This window comes from Carettochelys insculpta, chromosome 1 (assembly GCF_033958435.1).
Source record: "Carettochelys insculpta isolate YL-2023 chromosome 1, ASM3395843v1, whole genome shotgun sequence".
Taxonomy (NCBI): domain Eukaryota; kingdom Metazoa; phylum Chordata; order Testudines; family Carettochelyidae; genus Carettochelys; species Carettochelys insculpta.
In genome coordinates, this window is record NC_134137.1 from 183,089,514 (window position 1) to 183,111,667 (window position 22,154).

Below are 22,154 nucleotides of genomic sequence, written 5' to 3' on the forward strand. Positions count from 1 at the left end.
TCGTCATTTCAGGTCTGCTCCCACTGAAATAAATGACAAAGTCCCACTGACTTTACTAGAAATTGGATGTAGTCTTTAATTAGTAAATTTTGTTGTTTTATGAACAATGTAACTTATAAATACAAACTGGAAAGTTAATTTTAGGAAAAAAGAAATATAACATTATGTTTGTGTGTCTTTTTGCCCTTCCCCACCTTCATCAGTCCTCTACACCTGCAGACAGAAAGGGTCTTTTGTGGGCATGATACCTAAACAATGGGGTGCCAATGTTGGTTGAGATTTTTAGATGCTACTGTAATAGAAATAATAATAAGCATTAATTAAAATCTTATAACATTTGAGTCCTTGCATAATGGCTCTGCCATCTTTATCAAATATTTGAGAAGTTTTACAAATCTGCACTCCGAACACTAACTACAAACAGATTTTTTCTGTAGGGCTAAATTCCTTGGTCTGCCTAACCTATATCTACTGGAAGATAGAACAGGATCATTAACCAGAGTTAGTCTACTGTCATATACCGAGAACAACCGAAGAGTATTGCACACAAGCTTTTGAAATTCTTCACTGAAGGAGGAATTATTGAATTATACATTTCCTTGCTGTCCTGCAGGAACCATCATATCCTGCAGTGCTGAGCAAAGCTTCAGAAACAATCAAGCTAGGACTACGCTACAGTGGTATTTAGAAATAAGATATTTTGAAACAGCTCTTTTGAAATATCTTATTTGAAAATAATAGTTGCATACAACATGCATTTCAAAATAGCATTTCCAGACACATTGCGCTATTTCAAAATAGTGCCTTGGGGTGCCATTATGACTCATTTCAAAGTACGCTATTCTGAGTTTTTATAGCGCCTATTTTGAAATATCTATTCTGAAATAAGCATTATTCCTCCTGCACTGAGGGTCATCAGTTTTGAAATAGCGCACCCATTTTTTCAAATTTATTTTGAAATAGTGTGAGAGTAGCGTAGACACTAGCAAAGTTATTTTGAGATAATAGCTATTATCTTGAAACAACTCTGTAGTATAGATGTAGCCTCACAGGGGCATATATGCTACTGCCTAATATCCTAAAAATAAAATTTAAAAAAAGTAAAAAGAGCTGCCAAAAAGCTCTTGGAGACAGAAAACCATGTTTTGTGTTTGAGTCTCAATAGGAAATATATCTGGGTTAAAATCTCATACTATGGAGAAATCCAATGTGCTAACGGGATCTGGGTCTGGCAACAGGCTGTGAGTGTCAAACTCCCAGGAATCTCCTCTGTCCCTGCTGATTTGTGTCTGCCACAGACCCAGCAGGCAGCAGGATTCTCCCTCTCAGGCTATGTGGTTTTGGGAAATGGGAAAAAAGCATACTCTGTAGGTAGAGACAGCAGCTTCCTTTATAATAATTACGGCAGCTGCCTTGGGTGGGGTAAACTGCCTCTATTTCCTCTTTGTTTTAGCTTTCTGTTGATCAAGTAATCAAAATTCAGATGAGACATTCAGGATGCTCCGACGGGGGGTTTTAAGTACTATTGCAATAATAGCAGCAAGCTAGCCAGGTTCTTTTTTGAATGCCCTTTTCTGACTTCAAAGCAGTGGCATAACTATGACAGAAAAAGTGGGTGGGTGCAGCTGTCAGGTGGGTGAGAGATACGGTGGGGCAGGAACAATTGAGGGCAGGAAGGATCAGATGTGCAGGAGGGATCTGATGCCTTGTAGAGTTGGGAGGGGGATATGAGGGATCCAGTGCCATGGGAAGGGGGTGGGAGGGATCAGGTGTTCAGGTGGGGGGCAGGAAAGGGATAGGGGCTGGAGGAATCCAATGCCCTGGTGAGAGGGGCGGAAAGGGGACGAGGTGCAGGAGGGTTGGGGGACCCAGGGCGCACAGGCTGGCTGAGCAGACACTCAGAGCACACTAGATATGGGCTACACCCACGGAGTGGAGCAGGGTCCCACCAAGGCTTGAGCTCCACCCACCTCTCCCAATTCCAGATCAGTTTTCCCCCCTATACTTCCTCACTAAGATCTGCCCCATGAGGCACATTCCCTTTCCCCTGGAGACAGCTCTGGGGCTGGAGATCGGGGCAGCAGTGCATATCACCAACAAGAGAACCATGTGGCCAGGCTGATGGACACACATCTGGGGGCAGGAGTCAGAGCCTGTGGCTTTGGGGACTCCGTCGCAGATTTGGGTGGGCCTGAGGGCTAAGACTTCAAAGACTAATCCTGGTAATATATGAACAAACATTTCAGCCAAAGTAGTGGAAGTTGGATGACATGTAGCAGTGGCTTGATGTATGGTTCTATTTCTTTGATTAAGTAAACTGTGGAATATCAGTGATTATGTCTTCTGGGAAACCATGTTTTGCAAAAAACAGTACTTCAGTGACGTGCTAGTATTACAGATCTCATGCAAAATAGTTCTCACCATTTGGAAAAGGCTTAGATCACAAAATACATTTGAAAGCCATTGAAGGTCACTGTCTCAGCTACTTCAATATCTTGGATTGAAGTGATTTTCTTTGCAGCAGCTAGCTGGGCACTTTCATCTTGTTGGCTGACATCAAGTCATAGGTCTATGAGAAGTTACTGGCTAAATCTCCCTGCCTTGCTGGGAGAATACCAAATTATAAGTCTCATAGAAGTTCTTAGTTTACACCTCCATCTTGCTGAGCTGAAATGTAGACTTCTGGGAGATTTCCTGGTTCAGCAAATACAACTCAGAGGCATCTCTCCGAGTATATTAGTTCAGAAGTGCTACTTTGCTGGGCTGCAGCCAAAGCAGAGGCCTTTGTGTTTCCAGGCTCAGCAGCATTGCTATCTGGCTTGACTGACTTCAAGACACAGGCTTTTTTGTGAGTTCACTGACTCACCATATCTAATTGTCTGGCTATGGGGGGAAGATCTCTGTACAGTTGCTGGTTTAGCACTGGAGGTAAAAAGAGAGCAAAATAGAAGGAAGAAGTCACCAGTTCTGGTGCTTGTCTGTTTCCATGGGTCTTTGAATCTGTGGAAACATCACATTGCATCATCCTATGTGATGGGATGTGGCATGGAGAGTATCTTGGGGACAGGGAAATAAACATACCTGAAATGAATGCATGTTCCCAGGAAGGCACAGATCAGCAAAAAAGTACTGTTCCAGAAAGGTGACAGGGGATTTACAACATGAACAGTTCTTCTCACGACAGGTGTTCGAGCTGCTTTGCCGACTAGTGCAAAGGTTTGGTACCAGATAACAACCTAGCCAGGCCACCACCACCACCTTCCCAAGGTAAGCAAGTGCTTTTATGTACATCTTAGAGATGGGGACTGAGAAACACGGAGATTAAATCACCTCTGAGATCACAAGCAGTCTGTGGCACACCACTTCCCCCAAGTCCCAAGCTGTTGTATTTCTTTTTAGTGACAGGTCCCAGAGGTGCGATACCGCGAAGGATGAAAGACAAAGACGAACATAGACAGCAGGGGGCCAACAGTTCTATAGTCTGAAGGCCCTAAGTTTATTATTCTCACAGCTTTTATAACCCAGTGAGAGCACATTATTATGAGAAAAGCAGTCAGCTACAATAACTGGCTCAGCACTTCTATCTCTAAAAAAGCCACATCAATCCTCCCAGTCCTTGAACATGAACTCTCGAAAACACCTAATCAAAACAACACAGCTCCCTGCGGTTTGCCTACACGAGAGCAGGTGTTCCGTCTAGATGCCAAGAGCCCAGCCGGGCCTGGGAAACATGTAGGAGGGAGAAGGCAAAACTCCTTCATCTCCCCCTTTTTGTTTTCTAGCTACTCTATGCAACATCAAAGAAAAAACAGCAGCTTGCTGCTTGCAATTGGAGGATAGGTTTTTGCTTCTCCTCCAAATAACACAAAGCAAAAGCAAAAGAATCAAAATCAGGCCTAACAATACTAGCGCTGAGCCCCCTAACAGCTTAATATGTTTAAGTGGATTCAAAGAACTCAGGCCATCCACTAGGCCATCCAACAATTTCAATCCAGAGAGTAGTTCTAATTTTTTATCAAAAGTGGTAAAAATTTGGTTTTGTAGTTGTTGTATTTCAATTGACAGATTTCCTTGACCCAGCAAGTGTTTTTTCACATTTGCCCACGGAAAGTGGGTATCATTATAAGGTAAAGGGGTAACACAATAAGAAGATACATTCCAATCACATTGCATTCTTAGTTGTTTCTGCATGCTAACTATTTGGTCACCAAGCATTATGACAGCCTGTTGGAGGTCAGCCATCTGAGAGGCTAGCTGGCTATCAACTTGGCGTTGAGAAGTCCAAAGTCTATCTGCGTTAGCATGCCAATCTTGTACGAACTCGGTGGTTTGAATCGTTTGATGTAGGGCTGCTCCAGCTACTGCTGCTGTGGCGGTGACGGCAATAAGTCCCATAATCACGGCAATCAGCAGACCAACAAATCGTTTGGCTCTTTTAAGAATTCTGTTCAAGGCTTGGTCGATAAGATGCATCTCAGGAGATCGCTGCCAAGACCGAGGCATTCGAACGGGGATCCATATTCCGGTCCGTGCTTTTAACAAATACATCCTATCTTTCAAATGATTAAAAGGAACAGAACGGTTAATGCATGTATAAAAGGAACAGTTATGGCAACTAACAGAAAAATCGCTCTCGTTCTATATGGCAGGGCCAATCATTATCAAATATGGCATGCGAACGCAAGCCTGGATATAATGGGTAGAGTTGAGATGAAATGTGACATTTGAAAAGGTATTATTTTTTCCTTGGGTATACATCCCTCTCCATGCTCGCACAGGTCGTAGGGCTGTGGCTAATTTCCATAATGAGTTATGGATGGGGCCAAAAGGTAAGTGAGGGGCTGGAGGAGACATACCACCTCCAAGCCAAACAATACTTCCTGGGGCACTTGTATATACGCTATTATTTGCTTTATGCCATTTGAGGTCCAACACGGTGTTCTTTTGCCGAGCTGAGCCAACAGGGCTCCAATCAATGACTCTTCCATAGGAAGTATTAACTAGAACTCGGCCTGTATCCCCACGACAGGGCTCCCAATGAACCCAATCTGATACATACGCTGTTGTCCGTTGGACGCAGGGAGGCAGATCAGGAGGTGCTTGATTAGTCAGCTCCAAGCTATTAAATGTATGAGCTACAAGAAGATATAGATGGTAATTATCACTTGTATTTCGGATCATAGCCAACCAGGCTTGGGCGTGGGTTTTTAAACAATGTCCCTCATTTCCAATGCAAATTGGATGCCCTTCAACTCCTACTGTATAAGTAGTAATTCGCATACCTTCCTCCGAAGGGGCTAGCGGACCTCGGTTATCATAAGGCCCTGGCATCCATCGGGAATCATTAACATAAATAGGCACAGGAGGATCCAACCAATGAATAGCACGGTTAAGGGGAGGGTTAGGCACATATGCCCAATATGTGAAGTTTTGTGTTGATGCACTTACGGTTGTGGTCAATACTGCCAGCACGGCCAGAAACAGTGAGGGGGAGACGATATCAACCGGGGGCACCATCCTCACTTGCCTGGGGGTTGTCATATCTTGGCTTGATGTATCGAGCCGGGACCCAGCGTGTTTCTCCGAAATCTGTAAAGATGCAAGCAAACCCTCTGCCCCAAATCTTAACCGTTCCTGGGACCCACTGTCCTTCATCATTTTTCCAATATATGGGTTGATTCAGGTTCCTTGTTTTGTTTATAGACCAATGTTTTTCTGCAGCGGACACATCATTTATAGTGGAACTATTTAAAAAATTAAGAGTAAAAAGAGCCATATGTAATTGCTGTCTGGGTGTTATTTTTCCTAAATGTGATGTCCATACTCCCCCTTTTTGTTTTTCTAGCATGTTTTTAAGTGTTCTATGGGCTCTTTCAATAATTGCTTGACCCTGAGGGTTATAAGGAATACCTGTGGTATGCTGAATGGCCCATTGTGTTAAAAATGCGGCAAACCGCTGTGAGGTGTAAGCAGGTCCATTATCTGTTTTAATGTGTTTGGGGACACCCAAAATATTAAACGTCTCTAATAAATGCTGAATTACATGATTTGTGGTCTCCCCTGCTAGCGGGGTGGCCCATAAAAATCCAGAATACGTGTCAACGGATGCACGTACAAAGCTTAATTTCCCAAAAGAGGGGATGTGTGTAACATCCATCTGCCACAAATCATTTGCATTGAATCCTCGGGGATTTACTCCCGGGGGATAGGTAGGGGCAGTAATGGGCCCACATGTGGGGCACTGGGCCACTATTTGCTGTGCTTGACTTTTGGTAATGTGAAACTTGCGAGTCAAGCCAGATGTGTTAATGTGAGTTAAGGAATGATAATCCTTTGCTTGCTGGGTGGTGCCTACCAACAGCTGATCAATGCTCTGGTTTCCTGCAGCTATTGGTCCCGGTAGGCCAGAATGAGCACGAACATGTGTAATAAAAATAGGGTGCATGCGAGATCTAACAAGGGATTGCAATTGCAAAAACATTTCATGCAATTCAGAACAAGGTAAAATAGTAGCTGTTTCTATCTGTTGGACAGTAAATTCAACATATTGGGAATCAGTGACTATACTGACAGGGTGTAAATAATCAATAAGCAGCTGCGTAACAGCAGCAAGTTCAGCCTTTTGTATGGAATTATAAGGGGTCTGCCATACCTTGGTAATTGGGCCGGTATAACCGGCCTTGCCAGGCCCACTAGCGTCAGTAAAAAATGTTGCAGCATTAACAAGGGGTTGGTGCCTGACTATGGTAGATAAAATAAACGGGGTCCTTTTAAGAAAGGCAAACAGCTTGGCGTGAGGATAATGATTACCAATTTCTCCCACATAATTAGACAGGCTAATCTGCCATTGCATATTGTTTTCAAAGCTTTGGTTAACCTGATTTGAGGTGAGAGGGACTGTAATTGAATGAGGGTCCCATCCTGTGAGCTGTTTACAGCGGGAGCGGCCTCAATAAATTACATCAGCAATCTTATCCAAGTAGGTGGATAAGGTTTTTGCCACCTTATTCGGCAAAAAGATCCATTCTAATATAGCATCTTGTTGGGCCAAAACTCCGGACGGACTGTGAGGAGTGGGAAAGACTAGCAGCGTAACTGGCTGCGTTGGCTGCACGCGTTGTAACTGCGCTGAGTGGATTTGTTGTTCCACCCATTTAAGTTCAGCCTCTGCTTCAATAGATAACTTACGTGGACTGTTAAGATCAGGATCTCCCTGGAGTGTGGTAAACAGGTTTTCCAGGGCATAAGTGGGAATTCCGAGAGAGGGGCGAAGCCAATTAATATCTCCCAATAATTTCTGAAAATCATTCAGAGAGTTTAAAGAATCCCTACGAATTTGCACCTTTTGTGGAGTCACAATGTTTCTCTGTATTATGGTACCAAGATAGGCAAATGGAAAATCCCTTTGTACCTTTTCCTCAGCTATTTGTAACCCAAAATCATCTAAATCCTGTCTTGCTTGTTCAAATACCCTGTCCAGTTCCATTTTACATGGAGAAGAGAGCAAAATGTCATCCATGTAATGAATGATCAATGCTCGGGGAAACTGTTGTCTGAGTAGCTGTAACGGCTGATTAACATAATATTGACAAAGGGTAGGGCTGTTAAGCATGCCCTGGGGCAAAACCTTCCATTGATAGTGGGGAGTAGGCTTATGATGATTGATGACAGGAATGGTAAATGCGAATTTCTCCCTGTCCTGTGGTTGTAGCTGAATGGTAAAAAAGCAGTCTTTCAAATCAATAACAATAATGTGCCAATTGGCAGGTATCATTGCCGGTGAAGGCATCCCGGGCTGTAAAGATCCCATGGGGGCAATAACAGTATTAACTCTATGCAAATCAGTAAGCATTCTCCACTTCCCTGACTTCTTTTTAATAAGGAAGACAGGAGAATTCCAGGGACTGGTTGATTCCTCAATATGCCCCATTTTCAATTGTTCCTCGACTAAGATTTGTAAAGCTTCTAGCTTCTCTTGGGACAGAGGCCACTGCTCCACCCAAATTGGGCTGTCAGTCAGCCACTTCAGTGGCAGGGCGAAGCTAGCTCGAGCAGCGGCCATTACTCTAAATTTGGGTACCCCAACCCATCATGATTAAATTGCTTTAAGGTGTTTGCAGAATTGCATACCATGGCATCTGCCAATGGCTGAGTTGTTATAGGAGTAGAGGGAATGGTAACATAGGCTCCCCACTGATTTAACAAATCTCTTCCCCAGAGGTTAATAGCTATCTCAGCCACAAAGGGCTGCAAGGTTGCTGCCTGCCCATCGGGCCCTAGGCACCGCAAAATATTGGTGCTCTGATAGACATCTGTCATAACCCCAACCCCGGTAAAAACAGTTGGGACTTTCTGCAAGGGCCACGTCAAGGGCCAAAACTCTTTTGATATGATGGAGACATCAGCCCCTGTATCCACCAAACCTTTAAATTCTTTACCACCTAAACTAATGGTAATTTCAGGCCGACGGTCCCCAATATAGGTTTGCCAATACACGCTCCTCCCTGTGCTTCCGAAGTCCCCCTGTCTTTTTATGGGGTGCTTCGACCCTGAAAGGTAGGGCAGCAATAGTAACTGGGCAATTTTATCTCCAGCCTCCAGCTGATATGGAACATCTGCACTCATCATAACTAGAATTTCTCCCTCATAATCACTATCAATGACACCAGTATGTACTATCACCCCTTTAGATGTTAAGCTACTCCTTCCCAAAAGGAGGCCGACCGACCCAGCTGGGACCGGTCCAAAAACATTAGTTTTTATCTTTTGCACACCATTAGCCGGCTGCAGCAGAATATTGTCTGGAATGGCTATGTCTAAAGCTGCGCTGCCGTGGGTGGCGTGCTTGAGGTCGGAAACTGAAAGCCGGTTTGCATCGGGCCGCTGCTGACCGGAAAAAAGTTGCGGCTGCTGCCCGTATTGTTTACTTGCGGGCCCCGGGTCGGGCCCGCTTGAAAGTTTCCCGACTGAAAAAGAGGGGTGCCATTTCTGTGATATCTAGAGTGGCACTGAGTAACCCAATGCCGTCCCTTTTGGCATCTGGGACAGATCCCCGGGGGATTGTTAGCAGGATCGTTCCCAGTAACTCTCTGATTTCTTTTTAATCGGTCCTGCCCCTGTCGGCAGTCCTTTTGCAGGTGCCCAATTTTTCCGCATCCAAAACACTTCACCTTCTGATTAGACTGATAGGGGCCATCCCCTTTTATCGCAGCAGCTAAAAGACCCATCTTATAAACATCTGACCCTATATCATTACAAGCTTTAATATACTCATCCAGGGAGGCCCCCCGACATTTCAACGGTCTTAAAGTCCGCTGGCATTCTCCGTTTGCATTATCAAAAGAAAGCATCTGTAATAAGAGCTCTTTAAGCTCGGGCTGGGATACTGTTTTATCCAAAACCCCTTTCAAACGGGCTATGAAATCTACATAAGGCTCTTGTGCACTCTGTTTTACCTTTACAAAAGAAGGGGTACTCTCCCCTGGCTTAGCAATTTTTTCCCAGGCCTTAAGACAGCAAAGGCGGACCTGGACAATTGCAACATCATTATACTGTAACTGTGCCTGGATGCCAAACCAGGCACCGGTACCAGTGAGCTGTTCCAAAGTAATAGCCACAGGGGGATTCTGACTAGCATTTTGCCTGGCCGTGAGAGCAGCCTCATCATGCCACCAGGTCTTAAACTGTAAAAATTCAGCCCCATTCAGCACGGTGCGTCCCAATACTTCCCAATCCCACGGGATCAATCTCTCGGCCTGGCTTAATCCCTGCACCAGGCCAAAGGTGTAGGGAGAGTTAACACCATACTGGACACACGCTTGTTTCAAATCTTTGAGCAATTTAAAGGTTAATGGCTCATGGTGATAATTAATTGCTCCCTGGGGGAACTGCTGATTAGGAGGGACCTGTTGTATGGTAACTGGAAAAGCCGAAAGGGTTAGAGGGGATAAATCAAAGCCTTCATGGGCTCCGACCGCCAGAACCGTCCTCATCAAATTAGTCACAGGCTCTGTAACGGTCTGCTGCGGGGGTTCCGCAAAAAGTTTATCCTTTTCATAACAAGAAAAAGGGGGTACAGAGGGGCCTTCCTCCTTGGTAGGTGGTGAAAGCGGGGAAGGCGGGGGGGGAGGGAAATCGGGCTCTGGCTGAGCCACACAAACATTAACAGGGAAAAAGCCCGATGATGTTTCACGGGCAGTATAATTTTTCTGCTGTTCAGAGTTCCCTGTCTTTTTATCTCCTGTGATAAGCTGATCCTCTTGGCCCTCCTCACTAGAGTCTCCTGATTCCTCCGATAGGGCCCCATCTCCCTTGGGATCCCCGCGTCTGGCTCCTCTTTCTACTAAAGAGTCCGGGGAGAGGGAGCGACCCTCTTCAGAGCCAGACTGCAACGGCTCCAAGGCACGGACTACAAGATTACAAAGAGACCAAACGGGGAGCGGGATAATTTCCCCTTTTTGGTGCGCTCGACGCAGGGCTTTCATAATCAATCTCCACTGTTTTAAATCTAGAGCATCTTTCCCACTAGGGGTAAACCAATAACAATGCTTACAAACAAGATCAAAAAGTTTCTGAAATGTACTTTGTTTTACTTTTACTCCTGAGCTTTTCAGTAAAGTCTGAAGCAATTCAATATAAGAGGAGTAAGAAGATGGGGAATTCCCCATCTTAACCCTGCCCAAATCCCGAAGGTCTGACTCACCCGGTCTAGAAATTCTCTTCGGTCCCTCCGGTATTGATACACCTTGCTCGCCGCATGGATGCTTCTCACCTCCGTGTCCCTGTTCGGGCGCCAGATGTTGTATTTCTTTTTAGTGACAGGTCCCAGAGGTGCGATACCGCGAAGGATGAAAGACAAAGACGAACATAGACAGCAGGGGGCCAACAGTTCTATAGTCTGAAGGCCCTAAGTTTATTATTCTCACAGCTTTTATAACCCAGTGAGAGCACATTATTATGAGAAAAGCAGTCAGCTACAATAACTGGCTCAGCACTTCTATCTCTAAAAAAGCCACATCAATCCTCCCAGTCCTTGAACATGAACTCTCGAAAACACCTAATCAAAACAACACAGCTCCCTGCGGTTTGCCTACACGAGAGCAGGTGTTCCGTCTAGATGCCAAGAGCCCAGCCGGGCCTGGGAAACATATAGGAGGGAGAAGGCAAAACTCCTTCACCAAGCTAATGTTCTAACCACTGATCTAGCCTTCCTCCCTAAGCAATGAATAATACTTTGAGAAATCTGAGCCTATTTAGCTTCACAACTATCTCTGAACATCTAGCCACCTCCAGACCCTACTTACAATTTAAGATTGAACTCCACCTCCACCTCAGAGTTCCTCAGTATCTGGGGACTTGCATCATCAGTCTGCCTTATCTCTCTCAAATATCATGTCCATTTTCATTCATATTAAGGTGGAAGTTCACTACAGTTCTCCAGAGGAACAGGCTTATAGCCGTACCAATTTACTGAAGAATAAGAATAAGAAGACAAAGATGAAGACAAAGATGAGAAGAAAAGAACTAGAATGTGGGGCTATTTCCTAACTTCTGCTCTGCACCTTTCCAACCAGTGTACATGAGTGTATCTTCTCTATTGCTTTGAATCACTTTTCTATACCTCACAGTGCCAGTTAAAGCTACTTCGGAACATAAGCCTGAGATTTCAGCAAAATAATTTGTTCTAGTTAGTGGTGTTGAGGAAAAAAAAGTAACTGTTCAACTCAACACCACATCCAAGACCATTGAACATATAAATAATAACTGGGCACTGCTCTAGTTCTTTCAGAAATTAAACTTTTAATCTGTTCTTTTGCTTTTTCGGTCTCTAGGGAAAATAAAGTTTGTGACAGTGAAAAAAAGCATGTGACTTAAAACTTGTTGAAACCTTCTGGTTCCAGTGGTTAGGACATAGCTCTTGGCTCTTAGAAAATGAGGTTTATAGAAGAGTAGCTGATAAGTAACATATGATCATATAAGAGCATTTTAAAATGCTAACATTTTCTTTAGACATTAATGGATAGACCCAAAACAAATTACAGTTGTTACTTTTCCTCAGAACATATATTTGCTGTACTAGTTCTGTGAATGCCCATATGATAGAATTTTATATTTTCAGCTAGATCTTAATTTTGTTATATCACTCTTAAACTGGTTTTATTCTCTTGTTCAATTGTACTTAACAATTCCCATTTCTGAGGCTATGTCTACACTAGCACACTATGTCAAAGTAGCCCATTTCGAAGTAAGGACATCGAAATAGGCTACTTCAATGCATACCATCTACATGTCCTCCAGGGCTGGTGCCGTCGACTTTCAACGTCGAAGTAGCGACAGAGAACGTCGAAAGGAGCTGCCCCTGAAGGAAATGTGGAGCGTCCACACACACAAGCGCTCTCTGTTGAAATAAGGGGCCAACAAAGCCCCAAACCACTCCCTTGAAGGGGCCCTCCCAGACACACTCACCCTGCACAGCACGAGATCCACAGAGCTGACAACCGGTTGCAGACCCCGTGCATGCAGCATGGACCCCCAGCTGCAGCAGCCAGAAGCCCTGGGCTAAGGGCTGCTGCACATGGTGACCATAGAGCCGTGCAGGGGCTGGACAGAGCATCTCTCAACCCCTCAGCTGATGGCGGCCATGGAGGACCCCGTTATTTTGACATAGCGGGATGTGGATTGTCTACACATGCCCTACTTTGACGTTGAACGTCAAAGTAGGGCACTATTCCCATCTTTGGATAGGAATAGCAATTTCGACGTCTTGCCACCTAACATCGATTTCAACATCGAAATAGCTCACGGCATGTGTAGACGCGACGAGTACTATTTTGATGTTGTGACAGCTACTTTGAAGTAGCTGGCTAGTGTAGATGCACCCTGAGTTTTACAGTAGTGAAACTTCTCTGTGTGAAGAAGCTATAGTAAAAAATCAGTGGCTTGACTATGGCTGCATCTACACTACAAGATACAATCGATTTTAAGTCAGTTAGGCCAATTTTTCCAAGTGCCTGTCCTCACTGTAAATTCCATCAACTCAATTTATGGCGCACTAAAATTGATATAATATCAAAATCCTAAAATTGTAGTAACCTGACAGGTGTAGCATTCAGTTAAAATTTAAAATTCCAAATGACGGGTAGTGAGGATGCACCGTGTCTTTAAATCAAGTTAATTAGCCTCCACAGATGTCCCGTATGTGCCCCACAATGCCCCACAGCTCTTCACTCTGGCCTCTTACCTCTCCACTGCTCTCAAGTGTGGAGGAATAAGGCAGCAGGAAGACTGTTACAATTCGGCACCTGGGAGATTGTGGCTGTAGGGTCATGAGAGGCTGAAAAAACTTCTTTCTTTTTCTTTGCTAGTAGCTCAGCTATTGGGTCTGTGGTTCTGTGCATACTCCTGCTAGCTGCCTTTTGTTTTGCACTGCCTGGAGCCGTTTCCATGTATCAGCTAGACTATGGGTGGGGGTCGTGCTTATCTGGTAGGATGAGAAACTTCTTTTCAGCCATTTACATGTTGTCCTGCCCCCATGTCCCCTCCCTTCTGTCCTCCTGGAGGCACCACATAGTCTGGAACACTCCCTCGCCAAGCCACATCACGTGGCTTGACCCCGAACAAATAAAGGACATGCTGAGCATGGCGCCAGCAGCTTGAGCATGGTGAGGGTCACGATTTTCAGGGCTGGCTGTAGCAAAGGGTCTTCTAGCCGCACGAGAGTAGTCTCCCTCAGCAGTCACGATTTTTGGGGCTGGCTGTAGCTGGGGGTCTTTTAGCTTTACATGTTTCAATGAAGACAAGGTAGTAGCTATACCATTACCACAGTTCTCGAAGTAAGGTTTGCAGAGGGGAATATTCTTGTCCTAAGGGTCTTCTTTTGCAGATCCAAACCTGGCTGTAGTCTGGGGTCTTTTAGCTGCCCCAGCCATAATTGTGAATGAGTCATTTGGGTTTCAGTGTAGCAGCTGTGTCTACTTACATATACTTAACGACAGGGGAAAGAGGGGAATGAGATATGGGAAGATGTCATCATATACGCATAGCTACTTGTGGGGCCAGAATGCAATGGGGCTCAGGGAACTGTGGGGTAGGTTCCCACAAAACACTGCTGCAGCACTTGATTTAAGCTCAAATTAAGCTACTTGTGTGTGGCAACAGTAAGTCAATTTTGTGGAGAGCATGTGGGAAGGTGAAGATGCTCAAAATCGAATGGATAAAACCCAGCATTAAGAAATCGATGTTAATAAAATCGATTTTATCTCACAGTGTAGACACAGCCTGTGTGACCCCAGAGGCACTGAGACCACTGACAAGGACGGATGAAGTCTCTGCTCTACAGCCTTGGCTGAGTATCAGCTAGTTTGTAGCCCATGCAGTAAAACCCAGGGGTTTAGCTCCCTAAGGTTGCGAATTCATTTCCTTCTATGGATAACCTCAATCCGTTGGCCACATACCTATTTTTAGTATGTCCAGAAAATTAATACAGTATGATACATATCAAAAACATAGTAGAATGAAAATACTGGAAATGACAATTTACATGCTTTTGAGGTAATGAAAGGACCAAGTATAGTGGGACCCAAACTTTCCAACCCAGGTGCCTACATTTAGGCATTTATATTTACACTTAGGTATCGAAATAAAGGAAGACATGATTCAGTGATCGACTACCTTTAGTCAAGTGAAGCTGCAGGTACTAAAATCAAGCCATTTTTCATGTCTAAATAGGAATGTAGATCCCTGCCATAACTTCAGGCACCTGTGTTTTCCTTTCTGTGCTAAATACATCTTTGAATATGATTATTCAAAGCACCAAGTTATCTGCCTAGTATTTTGAGTAATACCCATGCTTACCTATAGAATGGAGCTGTGCCTTACAGACGGCTGTATAAGATGTTTGTTGATCTTTTCCCATATTTGATATGTGTAAAAGAAAGCTCTGGGTTTTGACCTACATATTATATTTTAACATAAATACAAAGATAAAGATTCCTGAATTCCTTGTAAATGATGGTAAGATTATACTAAGTGCATGATCCTGCCTGGGCTCTTGCACCTTGTTAGGTTTGTAAGTTAAAACACTGAATACTGTACACTTACAAAGGAACCTCTTGACGGAGCCATACAAATACCAGCACACATGGATCAAACTAGCTCAGAAAAGCCTAACTGAAGAGGTCAGCACCAAGTAAGTTATATACTATGTACTGAATTCCTAACCTCTCTCAGAATTGGTGGCCTCTGCCAGTTTGAATTACATTGTACCGGGAAGTCTCATCACTGTAGCCGTGTCTACATGTGCACGCTACTTCGAAGTAGTGGCACTAACTTCGAAATAGCGCCCGTCACGGCTACACGCGCCGGGCACTATTTCGAAGTTAACTTCAATGTTAGGCGGCGAGACGTCGAAGTCGCTAACCCCATGAGGGGATAGGAATAGCGCCCTACTTCGACGTTCAACGTCGAATTAGGGACCGTGTAGTCGTTGCGCGTCCCGCAACTTCGAAATAGCGGGGTCCGCCATGGCGGCCATCAGCTGAGGGGTTGAGAGATGCTCTCTCTACAGCCCCTGCGGGGCTCTATGGTCACCGTGGGCAGCAGCCCTTAGCCCAGGGGTTCTGGCTGCTGCTGCAGCAGCTGGGGATCCATGCTGCAGGCACAGGGTCTGCAACCAGTTGTCGGCTCTGTGTATCTTGTGTTGTTTAGTGCAACTGTGTCTGGGAGGGGCCCTTTAAGGGAGCGGCTTGCTGTTGAGTCCGCCCTGTGACCTTGTCTGCAGCTGTGCCTGGCACCCTTATTTCGATGTGTGCTACTTTGGCGTGTAGACGTTCCCTCGCAGCGTCTATTTCGATGTGGTGCCGTGCAACATCGAAGTTGAACATCGACGTTGCCAGCCCTGGAGGACGTGTAGACGTTATTCATCGGTTGCTACATCGAAATAAGCTATTTCGATGTTGGCTTCACGTGTAGACGTAGCCTGTATGTGTCATTACTGAATTTGGCTGAGAAATGTCTGCTAGCTTTGCTTACTTATTTCAAACTGCATTAAACTGTATTTTATCATATATATTTCATCTCAGGTCATTCACAGTGATTTACATTGTTTTCTTACCTCTTTTTTAGGGAATACTGTGATAATTAGTCCTCTTCTTCTGGAGATTTCACCCCTTTTTTCAGAGGTTGGAAGAGTGATTTTATTTGAAGAACCAGAACAGTACTTCTGTTATTTTTGTAGGAAGCATAAAGACCAAGTGGTGTAAATCATTTACAACCATTTTTGTTTGTTCTAAATTAAACTTTCCCATTTGACTATTGTAATTATGGAATGTATCCAATAGTCAATTATTTATCTGGCAATAATCTTTCCAATGCTACAGAATAATTTATAGCGGCTGTGGTCAAGATGTCTAGGTGTCTTTTGTGCCTCTGGTTTTAATTTGGTTGTTGATATAACCATTAATAAAAACAGACTGATGATTTTAAAAGGGGTACACTTCAAAAAATAAGACTGCAAGCACTAATGAACCTATGAAGGACTGCTCGTGACTTTTTGTAACCATGTAACAGCTGGCCCGATGTTTTCAAAGTGATTAGTGTTGTTGAATATCTTAGTTCTTGTATACACCAACCTGAGACACTTTAAATGTGCAAAAGTGTCAGAAAGTGCAGAGCAACCAAGCTTTAAATAAATTATTTGACTTTGGTGACCCCAAAATAGGTATCAGCATGCCTGAATTAAGTTACCTGAGAAGTCAGTAAAGAAGCAGGGGATCTGAACCCAGGTGTCTCATGACACATGAATTGTTGAGCTTCTGCCCTGCCCCAAGCTCTCCTGTGCCTTCTCAGTACACATACTTGGCTTAAGGTATGTAATCCGCATTTTTGTCTCTTTATATATATTTTTCAAATGGACAAGTTTTTCAGCCATAGTTTTTCATCCTCTTAGAATTTCATGTCAATTCATGGGATTTTCCTCAGTGCGAGGAGAAAAAAATCACTTCATTTCTGGGCACAGATCAAGCATGTAGAAATTCAGCTTGTAAAGTGGTGTATTTTAGAACATTTTGTATTTCTAAAGGAGGAGGTTATGAACTGTGTTGCGATGGTCCTTGCTAATAACTCATACAATATCATTAATTTTATAAGTAATTTCTTGTGATTTGCTCAGGAGAGAAAAAAGTAATCCCTCCAAGGTCCCCCTCCCACCTTCCATTTTAGCTATAAGATGGGTCCAAGCATGTTAAAGTTCATAAGTAACGAAGACACTAAAGCCTAGCAAATGGCTGGTAGAGTACCTTCAGTCAGGAAGTACCACCGTTTGGACTGCTCGTTGCGCAAGTCCCTGCTACAGTGAGTACCATAACACGGACTTTTCTTATGTCTAGCAAAACAACCAATAAGGACAGCGTGGTGCTGTGGTCTCAGAGGCAATTGCAGTTTCATTTTCAATTATCCTCATTTGAATGGTGGCACAAAGTACAAAAACCAGGTATTTAAAATTCTTATGAAATCTATTCTAATTTTGTGCAACCACCACAGCTGGTTTTCCTTTTTTTATTATTTAGATGAAAACTGATGGAATGCGTAAAATGATATTCCTGACACCTGAAGTGTGTCAATTCTTCGGGGGAAGAGATGTTTGCAAAAGTTCCATTTTGAGGCACATACTGTAATCAATGAGGATGATCATCTCATTTCCTTAAAGGAAAACTTTCTAGGGCAATTACACAGTAGAAAGAGGTGTTGCAATCCCACTCCTGGTACCTGGTACATATCAATGTGTTAAAAATAGCTACACTATATGAACACCTCTGCTCCTTGTAGAGACAAACATGGATTCCCGGCTATGAAGACAAAAAAATTCATGACTATTTCCCTTTGGATTAACGGCTTGATGTTAGGGTCTGTGTTAAGTCCCAAGTTTACATTGATATTGTATTTTAAACACAGGGGGCTGACTTTTCAAACTTGGTCTTCCAAAAGTAAATGCCTAGATTCTACATTTGATGCTCAAAAATACATGCAATGTGCTTTGACCTACTTTGACATTTTAGTGGTGATGTACATTTATCTTCTACCTCAGAAGCTCAATCTTAAATTCTGTGCTCTATTGTTTTAATTGTAAATGGGCTCATTCAGCCAGATCATAGGGGTGCATATAGTCTATTCTCTTTCAGTTCTAGGGGTACTTTGTGGTTTGGGTAAAAGAATTTGACTCTGCGCTTTCTTGTGTTCTAAAACATCTTCTCTGTTAACAGCCTGTTGCACGTGGGCTTATTAATGATGTTCTGGATATTGACGGTAAAGTCATCTCACTAAACTTCCGTAGCAGATTATTTTTAAATTAAAAACTTAGTAATGCAAAATGTGGCATTTGAGTCTCTAGTCAACTGCTTCTTAAATGGGATGAGTCTGGCTAGATCACAGGGCTGAGGAGTCCAGTTCTAACATGTAGCTTCCTATTTGAACTATGGTACCACTCTTTGTAAAGCAGTTGCCACTTTAATATCTTTATATGCCAATCTAGCCTGCGTGAGTGGAGGTCCTTACCTCCCCAAATGCCTGGCATTTTAGGGATGCTCAAACAGCTGAAGTAACATAATAATAGGAGGAACGTAACAGCAAGATGTTTATGTTCCTAATGAAACAATTTAGTAAAGTTAGTCTCTGTTTTTAAATATTTTAGTGTCTGTCTTAATTTTAGTGTCTCTTTTCTTAGCACTTTATGCTAATCATGCCTATTAATATAAAGTTTTTTTGGCCCCTCAAGCATTTGGCACATTACCAGCATGAACCATTGTATCCCCTGAGTCTAGCTCACAGAATAGTCTTTGTTTGCACTTTCCCATGGGCCCTCTTCACATGGTTCACTCCTTTAATGGACCTCACATTCCACTCTCCCTCTCACTCCCCACAGAAGACATCCATCATTGGGCAGATCATCATGAACGGAGAATAGCCAATGCGGTCTTTGTTCTTAGCTGGATGTTTGGCAAATAAGTGGATAATTTAAAACATAAATGTTCATGCGTAATAGCCAAGTTTGTGGCTCAGAAGAATGGATACCAGATTTTCCAAAGTAAGTTTCCCTTCCTTGGTCTCTTGTATATATTCTCTCCCTTTCTTCCAATGCTGAGTTTTATGAGACATTATATCTCAAATGTCTATATCCTTCAGAACCATGCAGTAACCCAGGTACAAGGCCTTCAGGGAGCTTGGGTACAAAGTCTGGTTGGGAATCTATGCTGCAGCTCATGCCATCGCTGCTGCTGATAAATGTGGTGGCAAAATTAAAGTTATCATGGATATGCCTATTTGTGCTGCAGCCAGAGCCTCATTTGCAATGTAGACATATCCTGTAGATCTCTCTACTCTGCAGCCAGGAAATGTGTTGCAACTCCTATAGCATACCATAACTAGCTATGATCTAGATGCCATGACTAATGATAGAACTAGGGCTGTGGCAGTAAGGTTGGCAACTTGGAGTAGTCTCCTAAATCCCTTCAGGTAGAGTGGCTAATTAGATCAAAGATAACCTGTACAAGATCCAATAACACCTCCTGACTGTAGTCTAGGCATACCCATAGTAACGTTTTCAAAATGCATAGGCCAGGTTACCTCAAACTGTATTTTGCTGCTATATTCTGCATCATTCTGTTTTATTTTTTAATCTGCACATTTGAACATTCAATCTATGGACTTCACTTCAGTCCACATACAATTCTAGGAGTGCCAACAGAGAGAATATGGAAGCATCTGAGGAGGTATCCACCATGGGAATGTACACTATACTGTATAAATTGATCAGAATATTTTATGTGAATTTTGTGCTCTTAAAAGTGGAGGATAATTCCAGCCTGAGCCACACCAAAGCCAGGTGTAGTGCATGCAGGCATTGTACAAATTCCCCCATGCACCCATGTCGATTTTATTTTAATACTGTTTTATAATATCTCCTCTGACCTTATCCTTAACTTTTTCTGAGGACAAGCTGCCAATCACATTAAATTGGAGGGTACTTTTGTGAAAATTACTTCTAGGGAGTTAGAGGACATCATGAAACTTAATCTGAAAACTAAGCAAGCTCTAAAATCTGACATCTTGGAGCGGTAGTAGGCAGGTGAAGTAAAATACTGCACCAAGTGGCAGATATTCTATATTTACCTTACTTATCTCTCCTTCCAAAATTTCCATTTAGGGTGAGCAAAGCAGGAGAAAGTTCAGATTTTCACTGAGGTTGGATAGAAACTTCTGAACTTGACATGGTGGAAGTGCTTTATGGTTAATTACTACTTCACAGAGCAGCATACCTACATACACTAAATGATTGCAAAATGATGCAATCAGCTATGCAATGACAATGTTAAATTCACATCTCATTCCAGATTTCCAAACAAAGTGTTGGATGGGGGATGTTCATTTGATTTTGAACACCTGCAACCAAAGGGAGAGGTATTTCTACACCAGTTCCCTGGACTAAATCCGCTTAGTTTTTTTACGCTATGAACTGTTTACCATTAGGCTAGCACTTCTTATCATGGACATAGCACTTAGCACAATGGGGCCCTGCTCCATGATTGGTGCTCCTCACTGCTACTGCAATACAAATTTTACATTGTTGGCCAGAGCCTGTACCCCACTCCAGTTGATTTGTAGTGCTCCAGCAGAATTATTTTCTTTTAATTTGAAGTTTTATGTTTCAATTTATTTTATTCTGAAGTAAGCAGAGGCATTCTTGAGGGCCTCTTAGATTTTCCCTCACGTTTATTTATTTATTTATTTATTTTTTAAGCTCTTCTTCCACAAAAGTCTCATGCTGCAATTACCATCTGTCTGGTGGGGAAGTGTTGGGTAGAACTTCCTGGAGAGTCCATTAGTTTTATTTCACAAGTTGTCCATGAGTTGTTTCTCATATGTGCTGTGCTTGTTTATAATTTCCTCTGCAAGTGTGAGAACCCTAGGTTCTGGGCACAATGCCTCTGTGCTATAAACCTCCCAAGTTAATTTAAGGGTTAAGTACCAAGCTTCAGACATGAATTTGGCCATTACTCCCCTTTTCCTCCACCAGTTGAACTAGGCGGATGGTGAATTAATGGATCAACCTGGCTGCATTAAAAAATATCTCTCCCCATCTAATTACAGAAATTCATATACTTTTTATTTCATTGATTCTCCTCCACTGCCCAATCTGAGTTACCCCCAAAAACAGAGAAGGACATTACAAATCCATATTGGATTTTTGTTGTGTTAAGAGGGGCTTATACTGTTTTTCGCAGTGCTGCTCAGCCTGTGTGTTATATGTGCAACACATGTTAAAAACCAGAGTAATTGCACTATAATAACCACTGTCTTGCTCAGTAAGCCCCAAGGAGGTAAAAGTCAGAAACTTAAGAAAAAAAACCGTGAAATAATTATTTACAGGTTTTAAGTAAATCAGCTGTTTTTACCCCCTTTGATTAAGGGCTCCAGATGGACACCTTTAAATACTAATCTGAATTAGTTTATTTAAACATTTCTTGCACTTATCACAGACTGTAAATCTCTAATATGCTTAAAAGTTTAACAAAAAACAATAAACTTACCTTAAATTCAAAACTGCCAAAACTCTTATGCCCTGGCATAAGATCTTTCATTTCATGGGCCTCATTACATAGCCTATCAACCAATAAATACAGGTTGAACCGCTCTAATCCAGAACTCTCTTGTCAGGCAAGATCCGTAATCCAGCATGATTTTAGTTAGCTGGATGACCACTTCTGGGTGTGGTCAAGTTTCAAGTAATCCCATAAAGTTTGTTTCCAGTCACCAGTCCTGGCTCTCAGTGTTCTGTGCTGTTATTTAGCTGTTATTTACCCCAAATGTCTTTGAAGAGGCCAGTAAGCAGTGGAAGTGTTGGTAATGCTGCTAGACAATACTGACCTCCCATGGTCCAGCAAATTCTCTCAGTCAGCGCTGGTGAGGGCCAGAGGGTGCTGCACCAGAGTGGTTCAACCTGTACTTCTGCGAGAGCTCCAATGCAGTCTCCCTGTGCCTTACTCAGTTCCACTGCCACAATCCTCACTGAGTGTTGCAGTCAGCAGAATTGCAATGTCTCTTGCTGTTTCAGTCTTTGCGGCGTAGCTGAGAAAACTACAGTTCAATGTGTTCCTGGCCAA

General features: G+C 43.1%; 1 protein-coding gene and 1 long non-coding RNA gene across 2 annotated transcripts in view; both read right to left on the bottom strand.

The window, feature by feature from the left end:
• Positions 1-3,526: 3,526 nt before the first annotated feature.
• LOC142006943 (endogenous retrovirus group K member 7 Env polyprotein-like) lies at positions 3,527-5,210 on the bottom strand. The gene is made up of 2 exons (XM_074983457.1): positions 5,060-5,210; positions 3,527-4,549 (listed from the first exon to the last, which is right to left on the bottom strand). The coding sequence occupies exons 1-2, from the start codon at positions 5,179-5,181 to the stop codon at positions 3,697-3,699; spliced, it is 975 nt and encodes a 324-aa protein (XP_074839558.1). The 5' UTR covers positions 5,182-5,210; the 3' UTR covers positions 3,527-3,696.
• Positions 5,211-5,492: 282 nt separating this feature from the next.
• The window catches only part of LOC142006944 (uncharacterized), a 42,717-nt gene continuing 26,055 nt past the window's right edge, over positions 5,493-22,154 (bottom strand). Inside the window, exons 3-5 of the long non-coding RNA XR_012643857.1 lie at positions 16,112-16,166; positions 10,703-10,781; positions 5,493-5,589 (exon numbers count right to left, since the gene is read on the bottom strand). This is a non-coding gene — a long non-coding RNA (uncharacterized LOC142006944). The remainder of the gene's footprint in view (positions 5,590-10,702; positions 10,782-16,111; positions 16,167-22,154) is intronic.

Bases quoted from the DNA above. Each gene is read 5' to 3' on its own strand.
- LOC142006943 (XM_074983457.1), bottom strand. From the start codon at position 5,181: ATGATCCGAAATACAAGTGATAATTACCATCTATATCTTCTTGTAGCT. The intron at 4,550-5,059 runs GTATGTATCAGA...TTTGAAAGATAG, and splicing joins TGCGTCCAACGGACAACAGC to GATGTATTTGTTAAAAGCAC.